The 17,782-nt window shown below is 39.7% G+C and overlaps 1 protein-coding gene across 1 annotated transcript; it reads right to left on the bottom strand.

Annotated features, from left to right (window-relative positions):
• Window positions 1–5,557: 5,557 nt before the first annotated feature.
• On the bottom strand, window positions 5,558–17,182 carry LOC118424089 (RNA-binding protein 12B-like). Its single transcript, XM_035832584.1, has 2 exons — window positions 14,230–17,182; window positions 5,558–7,271 (listed from the first exon to the last, which is right to left on the bottom strand). The coding sequence occupies exon 1, from the start codon at window positions 15,610–15,612 to the stop codon at window positions 14,464–14,466; it is 1,149 nt and encodes a 382-aa protein (XP_035688477.1). The 5' UTR covers window positions 15,613–17,182; the 3' UTR covers window positions 5,558–7,271; window positions 14,230–14,463.
• Between the last annotated feature and the right edge of the window lie 600 nt (window positions 17,183–17,782).

Genomic DNA, 17,782 nt, shown 5'->3' with positions numbered 1-17,782 from the left:
AAATGCTGTAAACTTTTAGCTAAACATAATCCATTTTGTTAGTAACCCATGATACACTTGACATTGAACACACCACTTATTCATTCATGACCAGATCACATCACTTCTTACATTGTGTGTACTCTATATTATTTTTGCACCTGTCATGAAGCACTAATGATAATTAGCCGAGCTGATATTTTATATCATTCAACTTTGAATCAATTACTGTGCAATAGGTGACACCCAAGCACAGGATGGTCCTGTCCTGTTCACGAATACTGGTATCAATGTTAACTGTCTGAATCAGGCTCCAAGGGGGTGTTTGTACTCAATCTACTGAATTCACCAGAAGACCATTAGGGCCAATCCAGATTCTGACAGTTCATACCAAGATTGGCAACTTGTGATCAATCATTGGGCCTGTGCCTGACCTCTAGGGTAAATCCAGTGGTATGAAAGAGTCTCTGATTAAATTGTCACAACTTGATTGTTCTATATAATAGACCTGAATTGAAGATCCTAGCAAAGTTGTTTTATGTTGGCTCTAGCACATGTGCCTGTGAGTGATAGAGTATTGCCATTAGGTGTGGTGCAATATTGTATTACAAGCATGCAGAGCTCTGCAGCTTGTTGTACCATAGGCATTATATTCATCATCACATGAGAACTCTAGCTACAGAAACACTAATACACCAAAACAGTACTCTCTTTTATTGTAAAAGAAGACCAGGATAAGAGCCAATTATAAAACTTGTGCTATAACTTTTTTTATTCATCATTGGTTTTTACTAATTTTGAGTTATCATGTCACCTGTATGGAACAGCATTGCAAAGTGGGACTTTGCTATGTTGACTTATTTTTTTCTAAAAATGAAATGGGTGTTAGTGCCAATCCCTGTTATTTTGACAATGACTCCCAATATACTTTATTGTGCAGAAGTATAGCAAAATACACTCAATAGAATCCTTTTCAAGAACTAATAGTAATCAAACACATTAATTTTATAATTAGTATACAGATGGTGTTTTGAGCACATTTAATGTAATATTACCAAACAAATCAAAACATTATGAATATGACTCTATGAGTGTGAATGTGTGTGTATTTCTATGTGTGTGTGCATGTTTTTGTGAATAAGAGTGTGTGCGCGTTTGTGTCTGTGCATGTTTGTTTGTGTGTGTGTTTGACTGTGATTGTGTGTATGTGTATGTGTGTGTGCTCGCTCGGGCATTTGTGTGTGAGTGTGTGTAAGAGTGTGTGTGTGTGAGTGTCTGTGTGGCACTGTGTGTGTGAGTGTCTGTGTGTGTGTGTGTGTGTGTGTGTCTACATGTGTCTGTGTGTGGCACTGTGTGTGTGGGGGGGGGGGGCATGTGTTTGTGTGTGTGTTTACAAATTTAGCTTTTCTACAGTTTCTGATGGGTGATGAGCCACAGAGACATGTGTCAAAAGTTATATCTACATGAGAAAATTGATACATCTCAGTAGTGTCTTTATTGTTGCCATAGATCACAAGATACTAGTCAGATACCCTTTTATGCCTACCATAAGCACCAAGAACAATGCAATACAGTGTCTCTGTTAACGTATCCTTCACCAGAATTATGTCCATCACAACTAATGTATATTTTTGTGTTGCTGTTGCTATAGGTGCTGATGATACTCAACCCAGTCAGGCCACCAGTGTGTTATCTGTACACATGGGATGGCAGCAGACGAGAAGCTGATTATGCAGAAATGGATTAACCTGTTTCTGCATGGAGGAGTCATCCATGAACACCAACTAAGTCCTGGTAGTAATTAAGAAAAATGCAGTGAGGTACAGTCTGTACTGTGGAAAAGTTAAGCAACTGGTTGAAGTGTATATACCGGGTAGATTAAAAATATGCAGTGTGCTGTGTTTGTAATTGTTACATTGCCATTGATACATCTGATTCAGATGCTTTTGGAATCTTTGGATTGAAGATGAAATAGAAAATGTTGCAGCTAATACCTAATGTATCACCATTAATTCAATGTTGTGAGAAACCATTTTGCATGTCAATTACAGTAACTTGCATGATATATTCCATAACTATATATGCTTAACTTGCATTATATATTCCATAACTATATATGCTTTCAGTAACTGTTTTTGTAAGCATGACTGATTGAAAAGGAGCAGTGACTTTCTGATGTTCTGTGTTTTACCATATATTCCATATATTGAACAGCCTTAGAATGTATTAAAGGTAACTATAGGGAAGGATAGAATCATTATACTATTTATGGATGTGTGTTTCAGATGTTCTGTCAAAAATTGGTATATGAGCAGTTCCTGGTGAATAGATTTTAAATCACAGAATTTCATGTTTATAGTGCAGTGCTTTTCACCATAACCTGTACACACATGTATGAGGTCACTCTCAATGTAAGACATTGTATGTGTTGAGACCTAGTGTGAGTCTTGCTAAGCAATACTGCCACTCAAGCACATGATGATAGGGGTAACAAGAACAGGGAATTGATGGTTAAGAAGCTTTTATTTTTCTTTTGTTTTGTGTGAATATAATCTGAATAATTAAGATTTATCTATTTTTCCATATCAGTTTATTATGTAACTGTATGAATTTTCCTTCGTGGTGAATTATATATACAAAACATACAGTAAGTGCAAAGACATGCAAGGATTATATCCAAATGTATGAAAAGTGTTGGCCTTTCTTTTCCAAGTATTGGATCCCCTAAATTTGTCAAGCTTTACTTTGCAGTCAAGTCATCATGAAATAAACAGTGGTCTTGATAAACACAGTGAGTCATCTGAGCTTTATGAGTCAATGGTTTAAGGGCAGGTAAGCAGTCACCAATATTCCTTATTTAAGGATGAATAAGATTGTTTTAACTTACCATGGTGATGTAAGGACTCGAAAACAAATCCACCATATGCACAGTCTTGAAGTTGTCATGTTGTCAAGTGACACCGAATCTAATGACATTGCAAATTTCTTTCAAGTTTTGTTTTTAATATGATACATGTATCTCTTCTATTAAACAAAATGTTTGGCTAGCACATCTGTGTACATTATTATTATTACCTCCATAATATATTTATGGAGGTTATATTTTCACTTAGTCTAGCGCTTATGTGTGTGTGTGTGTGTGTGTGTGTGTCTGTCTAAATAATTCAAGAATGGCTGAATGGATTGGTTTGATACTAAGTGTGTTGGAATGGCTGAATGGATTGGTTTGATACTAAGTGTGTTGGTGGGATGTGAACGATATTTGGCCCCCTATCGACATCTTCCTTTGATACGTGGAAATTCAATTTTTTCCATATATCTTGTGTTGTGAACAAGGTATGGACTCGATGTGTTAATTAGATACCTCTGGAAGAAGTTGTGTAAGTTTGGACATTTTGTGTATTAGATAAAATCCACAAAGGATAACTCAAGATAGGTGTAAGTTGCAAATAACGGATTTTAATGATTGTATGTAGGTGGCTTAAATATACAAAATGAAATATTAATTATGCAAAATGGGGGTCATTTGCATGATGAATGAGAATATTCCATTATATTAGTTTTTCAATGCATCTCTTATCACGAACATGGTAAGGTCTTGACGTTTGGGTGGCAGGACAAGGTAGGGTAGGTTTTGAATCTCCTAATGTGTGATTTTGGAAATGCAGGAGTGTTTTTGTCAAGACATTCCAAAGAGTATAACTGAAGGAAGAAACAACGGATTTCCGTCATTTTAGGCATGCAGGTCGCTCAGGCAAAGATTTTTATAGTAATACACATATTATGCAAATGAGGACTTGATTTGAAAATCAGGAAACTCTATTGTTTCCGATAACTGGACTTCAATAAATGGAAGGCTTGTGAGTTGTTCAAATTACATGATGTGTGCACAGAAAAGACTTGAACAAATGAATAAAATTGTTACTCATTTTACTGATCATCATTATAGAGTAGGTGTCAAAACTCGCCAAAATACGTCAATAATACACCACGCTAGGGCAAATTTTGCAGTACCGCTAAATGCCGCTAGTCACAATTGACTGTCGCTATTGTATATACTTCTTTTTGTTGTTTATGAATATATTCATCAAAACGCATTCTGAAGGTAATTTCACAATTGGAATATCAACATACCTATGCTTGCTAATTGTGTAAATCATCCTTGATGAATAGAAGAATCTTAAACTCGAAAAAGCCACAAATAAGCGCCACCTGCTGCACAGATATCGTTTGGGCAAAGATGAATTGCTTATATCTTGAAGAAGATGAACGGAAGATCATAACTGCTATATGATCATATAGATCACCATATTAGCCTACAGTGGTGAAAATTTCTGCGACCAATATTACTTCATTTTTGTTTTATAAAGGAAAACGCTCTCCCGTCATGTGGGATTCAAATCGACCTAGAATTACATTGCGGTCGGAGCGCTAGGGTGCCTTCCGACTTAGGCTAGGGTTAGGGTATATAGTGCATTCAAGGCGGTCAAACTTGGTATGATTAGAAAGGTCTTTTGATAGGTACCTGTAATCTGAAATCCGTTTTGAAATTGCGTGCTTCGTTGTGGAGATATGAGTGTTTAAGCTCTAACCCTAACCCTAATTGATAGGGATAGGGCTAGGGTTAGAACTATAGTGTATTCAAGGCGGTTATAGCTAGGGTTAGGGTATATAGTGCATTCAAGGTGGTCAAAGTTGGTATGACTAGAAAGGTCTTTTGATGGGTACTTGTAATATGAAATCCGTTTTGAAATTGCGTGCTTCGTTGTGGAGATATGAGTGTTGAAGCGCTAACCCTTACCCTAATTTCTAGCCTAGGGTTAGGGTTAGGGTTAGCTATAGGGTAAGGGTTAGGGTTAGGGTTTGAGCTAGGGTTAGGGTATATAGTGCATTCAAGGCGGTCAAACTTGGTATGATTAGAAAGGTCTTTTGATGGGTACTTGTAATCTGAAATCCGTTTTGAAATTGCGTGCTTCGTTGTGGAGATATGAGTGTTTAAGCGTTAACCCTAACCCTAATTTCTAGGGTTAGGGTTAGGGTTAGGACTATAGTGTATTCAAGGTGGTTATAGCTAGGGTTAGGGTATATAGTGCATTCAAGGTGGTCAAAGTTGGTATGATTAGAAAGGTCTTTTGATGGGTACTTGTAATATGAAATCCGTTTTGAAATTGCGTGCTTCGTTGTGGAGATATGAGTGTTGAAGCGCTAACCCTTACCCTAATTTCTAGCCTAGGGTTAGGGTTAGGGTTAGGCTATAGGGTAAGGGTTAGGGTTAGGGTGTGAGCTAGGGTTAGGGTATATAGTGCATTCAAGGCGGTCAAACTTGGTATGATTAGAAAGGTCTTTTGATGGGTACTTGTAATCTGAAATCCGTTTTGAAATTGCGTGCTTCGTTGTGGAGATATGAGTGTTGAAGCGTTAACCCTAACCCTAATTTCTAGGGTTAGGACTATAGTGTATTCAAGGCGGTTATAGCTAGGGTTAGGATACATATTGCATTCAAGGCGGTCAAAATTGGCATGATTAGAAAGGTCTTTCGGTGGGTACTTGTAATATGAAATCCGTTTTGAAATTGCGTGCTTCGTTGTGGAGATATGAGTGTTGAAGCGCTAACCCTAACCCTAATTTCTAGGGTTAGGGTTAGGTTTAGGGTTAGGGTTAGAGCTAGGGTTAGGGTGAATGGTGCATTCAAGGCCGTCAAACTTGGTATGATTAGAAAGGTCTTTTGATGGGTACTTGTAATCTGGAATCCGTTTTGAAATTGCTTGCTTTGTTGTGGAGATATGAGCGTTTAAGTGCTAACCCTAACCCTAATTGCTAGGGTTAGGACTATAGTGTATTCAAGGCGGTTATAGCTAGGGTTAGGATACATATTGCATTAAAGGCGGTCAAAATTGGCATGATTAGAAAGGTCTTTCGGTGGGTACTTGTAATCTGAAATCCGTTTTGAAATTGCGTGCTTCGTTGTGGAGATATGAGTGTTTAAGCTCTAACCCTAACCCTAATTGCTAGGGATAGGGATCGGGTTAGGACTATAGGGTATTCATGGCGGTTATAGCTAGGGTTAGGGTATATGGTGCATTCAAGGTGGTCAAACTTGGTATGATTAGAAAGGTCTTTTAATGGGTACTTGCACTCTAAAATCCGTTTTGAAATTGCGTACTTTGTTGTGGAGATATGGGTGTTTAAGTGCTAACTTTAACCTTAACCCTAATTTCTAGGGTTAGTAGACGTAGACTGATTTAGTTGAATTGAGACAATCAGATTTGCTTACAAAATTGTTAAACCCTCTTTTGTCAAATTACCTACTAGATTTCTGAGTAGATATGTCTAGTGGGTGTATTTGTACATTGTTCAGTTTTTTTTCGATTCAGGTTCTTGACCTTGGGTATTTTGTACTCAGATTTTTGGATATTACACAGGTCCAAATTAGGTCCGGTGATCTGGTAGCCACCCACTCCACTCCACACACATGAATACACATAAACAAAACTAACAAACATTATTCAGGTGCACTCAATAATGACAATTGGCCAATCTGCTGTCTTGAAAATAAAAGATATGGTCTCCAATTATCATGCACCATCTATATTATCAAAATGCTAATATCTGTGAATGAAGAGACTCTTTTTTTTACAACCCTTAAAGTTTCTTTATTCCACTCCAACGTTTTGGTGGGCAATTTTGACTGGTTCACATTGTACTGCAGCAATAGGCATCACAAACGGTAAGTATTTACATATATATATATATATATATACAATACTTGCAAGTGTACGTATTCACATATTTACATTTCAGGATCAGGCATCGAAAAATGAACCTATGCATATGACCTGTATGTACTGCACACAAAAAAAACATTTGAAACAATAGACTAGGGTTGGCAGGTCAAATAATCATGAATGTATTATATACAGCACTCCTATTGGAGAAGCATATTACTTACAGTAAACTTAGTACCAGCAGAATACAAAATATTGTGCTAAATACAAAATAGAATCGAATCATTACCACCGTGTATGCTTTATACAATTTTAGAGACTTAAATGACTTAAGAGCAAACGAAGTCTTATTCTACAATTCATCAGGACAGTTCTAACCAATCTACCTGACAATTTCATATTTGTCTACAAGTATGTAACATGTAGTCTTCAGTCGGACCAACAAAGTTGTTAACAAGTAACAGGTGCTTTGACCACTGTATACACAGATAACATTGATGTATGAAGATCTCTGACTCCTGCTGTGTAATCTGAGCTTCTCTCCTTCTGCCATCTTACATCAATGCCCTGAAAAGAAAGAGAAAAGTTTTCAGTGACGTACTTCTGATCAAACACATGGTGTCCAGTCACCTATAGAGATAAGCATTTATCTTGTTCTCAGATTTGAAAATTGTATGATAAACCTGTAAAATGCTTTACCATTCTCTAGACCAAATATCTTACAAATATTACTAGTACCTGTTCAGTATATTACCTGGTGTCCAGCTAGATCAAAGAACTATGTAAATTTTACCTGTATGGTACCTTACCGGCTATATACAGACCAACAATCCATGCATATGTTACCTCTATGGTACTTACCAGGTATACAGACCAACAAGCCATGCATATGTTACCTCTATGGTACTTACCAGGTATACAGACCAACAAGCCATGCATATGTTACCTGAAGATAAAGAGTACTAAAGGTGCCCTCTCACTGTACTTGTGTCACTGCGGGGTTTGTTCACTGCGTCACTGTTTTGTTATTTTCTCCTATTTTTTATGATTTAGATATTGCGTAATACGTAAAAGTATGACTGAAGACAAAATACACAAAACGTAAGAAAATTCATTCTTTATCTCTGAAATTCGTTGAGTATCTTTTGAATCCCGCAGTGACGCAAGCTTGATGCAAGTGCATTGAGAGGACACCTTTACCAACAATCCATAATATGTTACCTGTATGGTACATACCTGTTATACAGACCAAAAAGCCATGCATATGGCAATATTGTTACCTATACAGTACTAACCTGGTGCCCAGACCTACAATCCAAAATATCTTACCTGTAAGGTACCTGGTATACAGACCGACAAGTCATATATGTCTTAAGTTGTTCAGCACCTGACCTGGTCTCCAGACCGAAAATATTACCTGTACAATAAGTTACCATGTGTCCAGTCCAACAAGCCATACAACTGTTGTTTCGTGGTACTAGTCTCCAAACCCACATGCCATGTGCAAATATTACTTGCAGTGTCAAGTCTCACCTTGGAGTACCGCAGTCCAACGATCTGCTATGGTACATTCATAACAACTACAGTCAAACCTGTCTATAGCGGCCAATCAAGGGACTGGAGAAATACGGCCACTGTAGACAGGTGGCCACTAAAGAGAAAATGTTGACCACGAGCAAGTTACACATGATTTCAGTTCCCACTAACCTTTCTCACCAAGTAACATTGTCTCGATCGGTAAATTCACCGACAAAGACTTGCATTTCAATGCTCAAGGCATGCATACCTTCTACTGTCGCCAAAATGACCCTGTTGGGAATTCCAAATCCTTGCAAACTACGATTTCAAACTCGGCGCAGGGTGACATGTGGCCGCTGTATGGTTGCAATAGGCAGTGTTTCTGTATCGACGGGACCGGCCGTGTGGCCGTGGCCGCGTTGGACAAGTGGCCGCTAAGCCTATTTCTTAATCATTACGAATCCAAAGGACCGACAAGAAGTGGCCACTATGGCCATGCGGTGGCCGCTAATACAGGTTTAACTGTACATTAATGTTCTTGCTAGTTGTGTTCTGGAAGCCATCATAGACAATTTCAGCCATTGAGACAATACTAAATCAGACTCTGTACCTTATAAGGTGCTGGTACATCTACATTTGACATATGCATCGCTTTCTTCAGTCAATATTGATCAATGGTACACTACAGGGTCACTGCTTTGGATTACAATCCCTCACAGATTTTGGATATTCCCATTAGAGGGACACAGGTGGTGGCCATGCAGTACAGCTGGCAGCTGAGAGTGACTGTCAATACCTACTGGTGTACTAATAGTAGAGCTTACAAATTCAAGTTATGCTTATTCAAAAGTGACTTTCAGATTCCACCTGATTGCAAGAGATGTTAAAAACAGCCATAGTATTACTGCAGGCGGATTTGAGCTTTTCATGAATAAATAAAATTAAAGGTTCAAACAAAAAGCAAACAATATCAATATTCAACTTCAAGTACACCAGGTTACGAAGCCCCACTAACACTGTCAGGGTACCACATGTGTATCATTAGAAAGGAATGCCAAGCCAGGCTCAGTGGATGAAACTCCTACAGATGACATTCAAAAAACTGAGAAAGGGATTCTTGTAATAGGGTGTCTGGAAATGGTGGGCAGGCTATAGCAGGGTGGCTACCTCAGCAGGCTACCTCCCTCTTTAGTTTTAAGGACCCACAGATCTGTTGTGCTGTAAGTGTTACTTTTATCTAGGGGCATTATAGTAACAATGTAGATGTCTTACTAGCACTGGGACTATCAACTTCAGTATATCATGGTATTATACACATCCACAGTAAGAAAGAATGCAACTGCCAAGTAAGCACGTGCAGTAAAATGTTATACCTCTTGTGTGGAAAGTGTACAATAATACCCCCTTTTAGCAAAAGCGTCTATCCTTTGACTAAATGTGGAACTCTTTTTCTGGGGAGTGCTTCCCACACAAATACAACCCACATTAGATTTCCACACCAAGTACACAGCTATCGCCTTACATCTTCAATTAGTTCAGTCCTTAGTTTAAATGTGGCCAGCACTGGCCTTGTATTGAGCAACACCATTTACAAAACAAAAGAAAGATGGATGCAGTTATTGCGTAGCACATGTGAGTTGCACTTCAGAAAACAAACTGACAAATGCAAAGACATAGAGATGAATGTCTGGCAGAATAACCTACAGTCAGATACATTGCCTTTAACTTGAACCTTCCGTTGCTGATGACACTGATTGATCTTTAACCACAAGCATTTCACAACTAAATAGCCTGGTATCCAGCCCTTTTATAGCTCCAAGTCTCCTTTGTCCTCTCTGCAAATCCTTGCAGATACAAAAGAAAAGACTAGGGAGCTATATAACATGGTTAGATACCAGGCTATGACTTGTACACACTGCACAGAATTGCTTGCAAGTTTTAAGGACAGATAATTGTAAAAGTGAAAGCTGGAAACTGTTTTTCTTTGGCTCTCTGACCTCATACCTCCATGAAATATTCTTATAATGCAAATGACTTGCACATCTGCATAATTTATGCTTGGTTATGTACAACTTTAACTAACTTACACATGTTACACAGGTAACAATGTTGACAATCCAATCATTTAACTGTACTTAGAATAGTTATGACAATTTCACATTAATTATGCAAATTATGGAGCTATTTGCATAATTTGTATCTGCTAATCTTCCACCTGCCACAAACTGCACATATTACATGTATTTGAGTCCTATAATGGAAAACACTAAATACTGACTTTCTTCATTAATTATGCAGATTAAGTTCAAATTTGCATAATTTGCACTTCAATATATACATCTCTGCCAAGGATGCCTGCATTCTATATATCATGGAAATCTGTCATTCCTATGTTCCGTTATGCTTCTTGGAAGATTTTGACCAGAATGCTCCTGCAGTTCCAGAGCAAGCCGCTAGCGGACCAAAAGATACATCACTTCTTCCCTACATCACAAGCTATCTGCCACCAAAAAATCAAGAACATAGCATGTCCAGGTCAAAAGATACGAAAAATCAAAGTTCTACTGCAGTACCGAGGTTGCACACCAGGGGCCCCAAAATCAACCTTGACCTTCGTCTTCCCAACCCCTACCCACATACCAAACATCATCACAATCCATCTGGAGGTTCTCGAGCTATGGTGACAACAAATATCCGGACACACAGATAGACACACCAAAAAACTATACCTCCATTTTTCATGGTGGTAATAAGAACACATATTCTCTGAGACCTTGCAGGAGTGACTTGATACAGTATACTGTAATTACTTCCTGGAAAGGAAGGTCACATGCTGACGTGACAAGGGGTTTTGAAATTGTCTGAGTTTGTGCTCCTTGCAGCTTGACATGTATCTCACAATCGGTTCGGTAGATAACTATGAGTATGACACACTACTTTGGCAAATGGTACCTATGTGACAAACTGATAATGCACATTGTTTTGCTTACACTGTAACTTTCAAAGAACACTCCTATATTCAGAAAATTGTGGAACATTCATAGAGAGATGCAGTCTGCTTGTTTTGGTCCCCACTTACTAGTACAGCCTTTTCTCGAAGCAGGTGTTGTTTTTCTGTCCTTTGGTGGCTTATAAAAGGAAACAGCTCTCAAAGATCCAAGCAGATGTTGTGTTAGCTCTAGTATACTGTACTCATGGTTAGTGCCTTTTGTTATGATGAACAAGAACATAAAATGGAAACAGCAATTAGATACATATTTGTCTGGGTATGGGACTGAGTCTTTGCACTGTCAAGATTATTTTTAAGTTTAGTCTGACATTTGCCATGTATCAAACATCTAAAACAAACCGTACAACATCTAAAACAACACCATAATTTACTTCACGGAGAAATGTGTCCTACAGACTCTCCTTCTTGATTTGTTTGATTTTAGCAACTTCAGAGGACCGCAATTATTTTATCATTGTGCTGACACCAACTAGAACAGTGTTCTAATTGAACTATGATTTATTTTGAGCTACTCCCTTGGGTGGGATGGTGATCTGACCTGCAGGAGGGATGGGACCAGGGTGATGCACAATACACAGTGTCAACAAACAAAACTTGTACCAACAGCTATCCAACATCAAAGTCTGGTATTTGAATTTTAGACTGTGCTGCACTCGGCGCACATGAAGACTGTATTCAATTCATTTGATGAAAGCCTGTAAGCCTGTGTGATACAAGTTGGATACGGACGGGACATGTACATCGATCCATGCACATGCATGGGTGGGTACAGGTACTAGTAGTAGTAGTACAGAAAATCCAGGTCCAGGATGTTATTGAACAGATACAGTTTTGAATTACAGACAAGTAGATCTCTTGGCACCATAAGCTGAATTGCAAGGAGCTTGTAATTGGTGGGGCTGAATAGGAAGGGTCTGGAGCAGCTGCCATTCAGCACTACATTGTAACACAGGTAACCTAAATGTGTGAATTGCGCTGTATATTTTAACCATTGTGAACTATGTCTGGTGAGAACTATACCCAAGGTGTGGCTCTCTTCAAACACTGGGACACCATTAAAGTTTTTTTGTTTTTTTTTAACATCCTATCCTATGTTACATGAAAGTACCTATTTTCACCTGAGAGTGAAGTGAGGAAAGTTAATTGTGAATCAGTGTTGTGCCAAAGGCACAATATGAATGGCATGTCAGGAGATTCAAACCCAGGACCCCTGCGCTCTGGACCAAACACCCTAACTGTTTGGCCAGTAGGACACCACAGTCCAGATGACACCACATTCATGTCCAGAGGATCAAGTTCAAGTCCAGGCCTGCTTATAGTAGTACAGACTAGTATCATAATGGAGAGCGAGACAAACATTTACATGTCATTGTGAAGTGGTCTCTTTGAGTGTTACAGAATACGTTCAGATTGTACTTTGGATAGTTTGGAATAACAAATTTATTTTCATTATCAACTACAATGCAGAAAGGAAATGTATATTCAACATTTATCAACCTTTTTCTGTTTTGGCATGACTGCTGACTGTTCAACGTGCACAGTCAAACTTACATGTTTTGCTGAGAAGACTGAACCATTTCTTAATTGGTTAACTGTTGTCACCTGATTTCTTTCCATTCCTTCATTTTTTTTCTGACCGATGCACCCAGAAATACCAGTTATGTATACCCATTCAATGTACAACCACCTCAGTCAAATCATGCATAATAGCTGTTTTCATCATCAGCTTAGCTTTGTTTATGGTAAGGTAATATTGTACAATCCAATTTTTGAGCAGGCTGTGACAGAAATTTTGAACCAACCACTGACAAGGAGCTAAAACAGAATTTTTCTGCATTTTGCACAACACATGCACCTTGCCCTAAAGACACAGCCCCACATCACAGCAGCAAGTTTGGATTATGACTCCCATTTCCTGGGGAAAGATTTACCAAAAATGAAACTGAAGCAATTATGAATGGTCTTAAAAAAAATTAAACAGCCAATCATGATGAGGTAGAACTGTCAGTGTAAAAAATTGTAGATAGTCATAGTCTTACCCAGGGAAACCAAACTCAAAGAAGCGGCACGAAGAAGAGTTACCGATCCCTGCCTGCTTCACGCACGCCCGCAACTATACACCCGCACACTAGGCACTACCAACCAGCTGGCCCCACTTAAATTAATGCCAGCCCGGGACCTGACTATCGCTTACTTCTCTGAAAGGCAAGTGATAGTTGAGGCCAGCTGGATTGTCGAGCAGGTGGGTGTTGGGCGGCGGGTGTTCTGGGGGCGCGTGTGGCAAAGATCGGTAAACCTTGCGCGCGGCTCTGGGTTCAGGTTTTCCCAGGGTATCATACTCTTGGAATTATGACTGGAAGCAGTTTTATAGACAGTGGATACTTCATGTGAACCCTTGCTTGGATTGTTGTGAGTGGGGCCCCTGTACTTAAGCTTAAGCTAATATTTCAGTTAGCCCGCCCTGAAGAGCTGAGCCCTTCTTGTCCAGAACCCCCTGTAAATGCAGTACTTTCCAGGTTTGGGGGAGGGGGGTATCATTGCAACTGAGAATCTATTCTGGCATTCTGAACTTATACCTAAGGTCCATGCCTTATCAACTCTTCACATAATCACATAAAGAAGCATGCAAATGTTGTATATGGTACTTTACATTATATTGGCATGGCCCCAGCTTTTTAATAGACCAATTAATAAGCTTGCATTTTATTTTGTCCATGCTGACATGGTTCGCCATGATAGTCGACGCTATATATTTAAACTGAGGGCTACTTACCGGTATACTTGATCCTCGGACAAGAGACTTAAGTAAAATATCATCCGTCTTACCCGGTCAGGGAAGTCCGTTAGAGCCGATACTTAGCAAGAAGGTTATATATATAATTTTTACCTCCTTGGCGCCAGTAAAATGAATATGATTTAGTTTACTGCTTCCCAACCCCAGGTTGACGCAAATCTTGTTATCGAAGAAAAAACCGGAGCCTGGATTATAAGACCTACCTGTTGAACGTGTTACGTGGAATGAATATGCTTGGAAAGGAGTTTCCAGGCTCATATCGCCGACCGCCCCACACCTTCTGTCCGATCTGTGGGCGCCGCCATGTTGGGTCAGCATCACGGGTTGTTGACCCCGACTCCTGATTACCCCCAGCGCGAACTCTTCGCTAATCAGACGGCCTCAGTCCATGGGAAGGCACTGATCAACCGAACGTATTCGCAAATCATGCCCCATGATTAACAAACCTTTATGATAATAATGATAGAATCGGGTGTTGGAAGAGTGGAGGTCTTGTCTTCTTGAGGAGTCCTGGCTTTGTCTTCTGGAGGAGTCCAGGCTTTGTCTTCTGGAGGAGTCCAGGCTTTGTCTTGTGGAGGAGTCCAGGCTTTGTCTTCTGGAGGAGTCCTGGCTTTGTCTTCTGGAGGAGTCCAGGCTTTGTCTTCTGGAGGAGTCCTGGCCTTGTCTTCTGGAGGAGTCCTGGCCTTGTCTTCTGGAGGAGTCTTGGCCTTGTCTTCTGGAGGAGTCTTGGCTTCGTCTTGTGGAGGAGTCCAGGCTTTGTCTTCTGGAGGAGTCCAGGCTTTGTCTTGTGGAGGAGTCCAGGCTTTGTCTTCTGGAGGAGTCTTGGTCTTGTCTTCTGGAGGAGTCTTGGCTTCGTCTTGTGGAGGAGTCCATGCCTTGTCTTCTGGAGGAGTCCAGGCTTTGTCTTTTGGAGGAGTTGATGTCTTCTTCTTTTTGGGAGAGAATGATATCCGGAATGGACCCTCATGCAGCGTATGACTCCTTACATCCTCCAACATTTCAGTCAGTTGATCCTTAAGTTCTTGAAGGTACTCCTCGTCTTGTAGGTGGTAGGTGTTTTCAGTTATTGCATGTAGTAGACTACCACATGCTGTCCTCATCCGGTCTCTTTTGCGCTTGTTTGATGACTTCTTCTCAGGTAAAGAAGCAGGGATGAAAGCTAGCTGTGTAGCATTGCTTGCTTCCACGTTGACAGATGCACTTGTACTTGGACTGTCTGCCTTCTGTCCGAGACAAGAGTCATCTAGGGTGAAGAGGGGATTGTCCTTGTAACTTGCTGGAAGATTCTCCCATCCCCACCCTGATACTTGCTGGAATATTGCAAAGAAATGATTGCATGGTAACAGATGCCTTGCCCAATCCCTACATGTGCAGCAGGGCATGTCTTCGTCATCTCCGAAGTAGACGGTGTGGTATTTGGATGGTTCGCTCTGACTCTTCACACTGAAGGTGTCATGGTCAAGTTCAATTACATCATTGGCCGTGTAGTCCTTGGCTTCTTCAAGTCTTGCCTTCATATGCTGCACGAAGCCCCTTGGCCTGTCTCTCAGATACACGGGGATGTTTTCGTTGTACCTTCTGTACATTGAAGAGCTCTCGATGTTGAGTTGTGTGTACCTTGAATTAGAGAAAGGTAAATCTGATTAGTTTTTATGGAAAGAATCATTTTTCTACGATATCATTTGTTTGTATGTAGAAGACCAGCATAACTGAAGAACGCCTGGATGGATTGTTACAGCCTGTTGCAGTACTGCATCGGAACTTCCGAGTTTGATATGTTAAGTTCTGGACATGCTGCGGCTATGATGTTTTAGTATTAGACAGCTCTTGATGCTGATGAAGTGGTATAGGTTTGTGTCCCCCTAGCGGCTTGTTTTGGAACTGCCGGGCAGGTTTAGTGTGAGACTTTGAAAGGGAATAACTCAAGAAGGGGTTGACGGATTGTCATGATTTTTGGCATATATATATGCCTGATACAATTACATATTAACCTATGCAAGTTAATATCTAATTTGCATAATTAATTAGTGCTCAGTTCAAGTGTAGCACCATTGCAACATGTGACATTTGTAACGAATTATATGTTTTATGCAAATGAGAACCTTATTTGCATAATTAATGACAAACACAATACAGCAATTGTAAAAGACAGTAAAAGTCTTCTTTTTGGGGGGAGAAAATGTCATCCTGAAGGGACCCTCATGCAGAGTATGACTCCTTGCGTCTTCCAACATCTCAGTCAGTTGACCCTTAAGTTCTTGTAGGTACTCCTCATCTTGTACTGTTGTAGGTGATACTGATAAGTGTTTCCAATTATTGTCCGTAGTAGACTACCACATGCTGTCCGCATCTGGTCTCAGAATCGTTTGGCGAAGGTATGGGATCGTGGAACTCTAGTTTATAACAGTAACTGCTGATAGAAATGTCCTTAGAACATTTATGCTCCCGAACTTGTCTTAGATTTTTCTCAAGAACCTCATGAAATTGTAATAGTTTGGCACTTCTGATATAATATACATGTGTAATTGGGTTGTTTGTGGGTGAACACTCTTGCATTGCAAGGTGTGAGAAATTTTCAGAAGATGAGACATCATCTAGCATCGTATGTTAATGATGACCTCTTTAAAGAGCAACATCTCCCCCATTTTCTTCATTATGAAAATGAATATACCTCATTTGCATAATTAGTAAAAAAAATCTAACTTTATAGTGATAGATGACTGGAATTTTATTCTTACTTTCGCAATGTGTTTGTTGTGAACTGTGTCACCAGCACAGTGATCAGTTCCGTCAAGCTGCTCTTCTTGTATCCCTGAAGGAATGAGTGCTTCAGGGTCTCATTCTGACGTTCTATTCCGTTGTTGGTGTACACTGGTATCTTCAGTTGTTTTGCACGAAACATGTGCACCCACCTCTACGTATGAAAACATAAATCAAAAAGTCAGTGCAAGAAACAATAGTCTATTCTCCATGCTTTCAAACTTGAATGCTTACATACAATACACCTTATTATTGTAAATTATGTGGGAATCAATTGCAACTTGTAAGAAGAAACTGCTACATTGTATACATGTATATGTCATAAGAATTTGGGTACCCACTTCAGCCTCTGGAAGCCATATATGTGATATGTAGTCTCTCAGCTTCTCACTCTCAATCTAGACGTCAGAGTCTTGTAGGTTAGAAAGGCTGGAGAGGAATTCCTCCTGTGTGGAAGAAGCAGCAAGGCTTCTCAGCAGCTTCAGGACTGTTTGCTGCTCATGGCTAACGCCATTTGCTCCCTTCCGGACCCACTCGACCCATGACTTCTCCCTGTGGAAGTCGCAAAGGTGCACCTTGGACTCTGAAGAAGGAAATAAGAGGACAAATCGTATTTACCATAGTGTAAGTCACATAAAGACCTGCGATAAGGCAGGAGAGAATGACACACTGATTTCCACTGACATTTCTGGAACTGTAATATTCTGTTAGAGCACCATGTTTCAGCTATTTTATTTCTAGGGGTAGTATTGATTTAATTTTTTCATTTGATTTTGATGTTGTCATGAAGTGTAAAATGTACAACAATTGCACAGTGGAGATTGTTTTTTACTCGGACCTTCATAGTCCAACAATTACCATGGTCTATATCCGCAAAACGTCCGCTCAAACATTATGATTATGTCTGCACGGCAACACACACTCAACGTTTCCAGCTTTTTGATTATTTCTTTTAGTTCATTTCTTTTACATAGTATATGATACATTGTGACAATA

The sequence above is a fragment of the Branchiostoma floridae genome, chromosome 1 (genome assembly GCF_000003815.2).
Source record: "Branchiostoma floridae strain S238N-H82 chromosome 1, Bfl_VNyyK, whole genome shotgun sequence".
Classification (NCBI taxonomy): domain Eukaryota; kingdom Metazoa; phylum Chordata; class Leptocardii; order Amphioxiformes; family Branchiostomatidae; genus Branchiostoma; species Branchiostoma floridae.
Note: the sequence above shows the minus strand (reverse complement) of the source record. Positions and strands in the feature narration are given on the sequence as shown.

Bases quoted from the DNA above. Each gene is read 5' to 3' on its own strand.
- LOC118424089 (XM_035832584.1), bottom strand. From the start codon at position 15,612: ATGTACAGAAGGTACAACGAAAACATCCCCGTGTATCTGAGAGACAGG.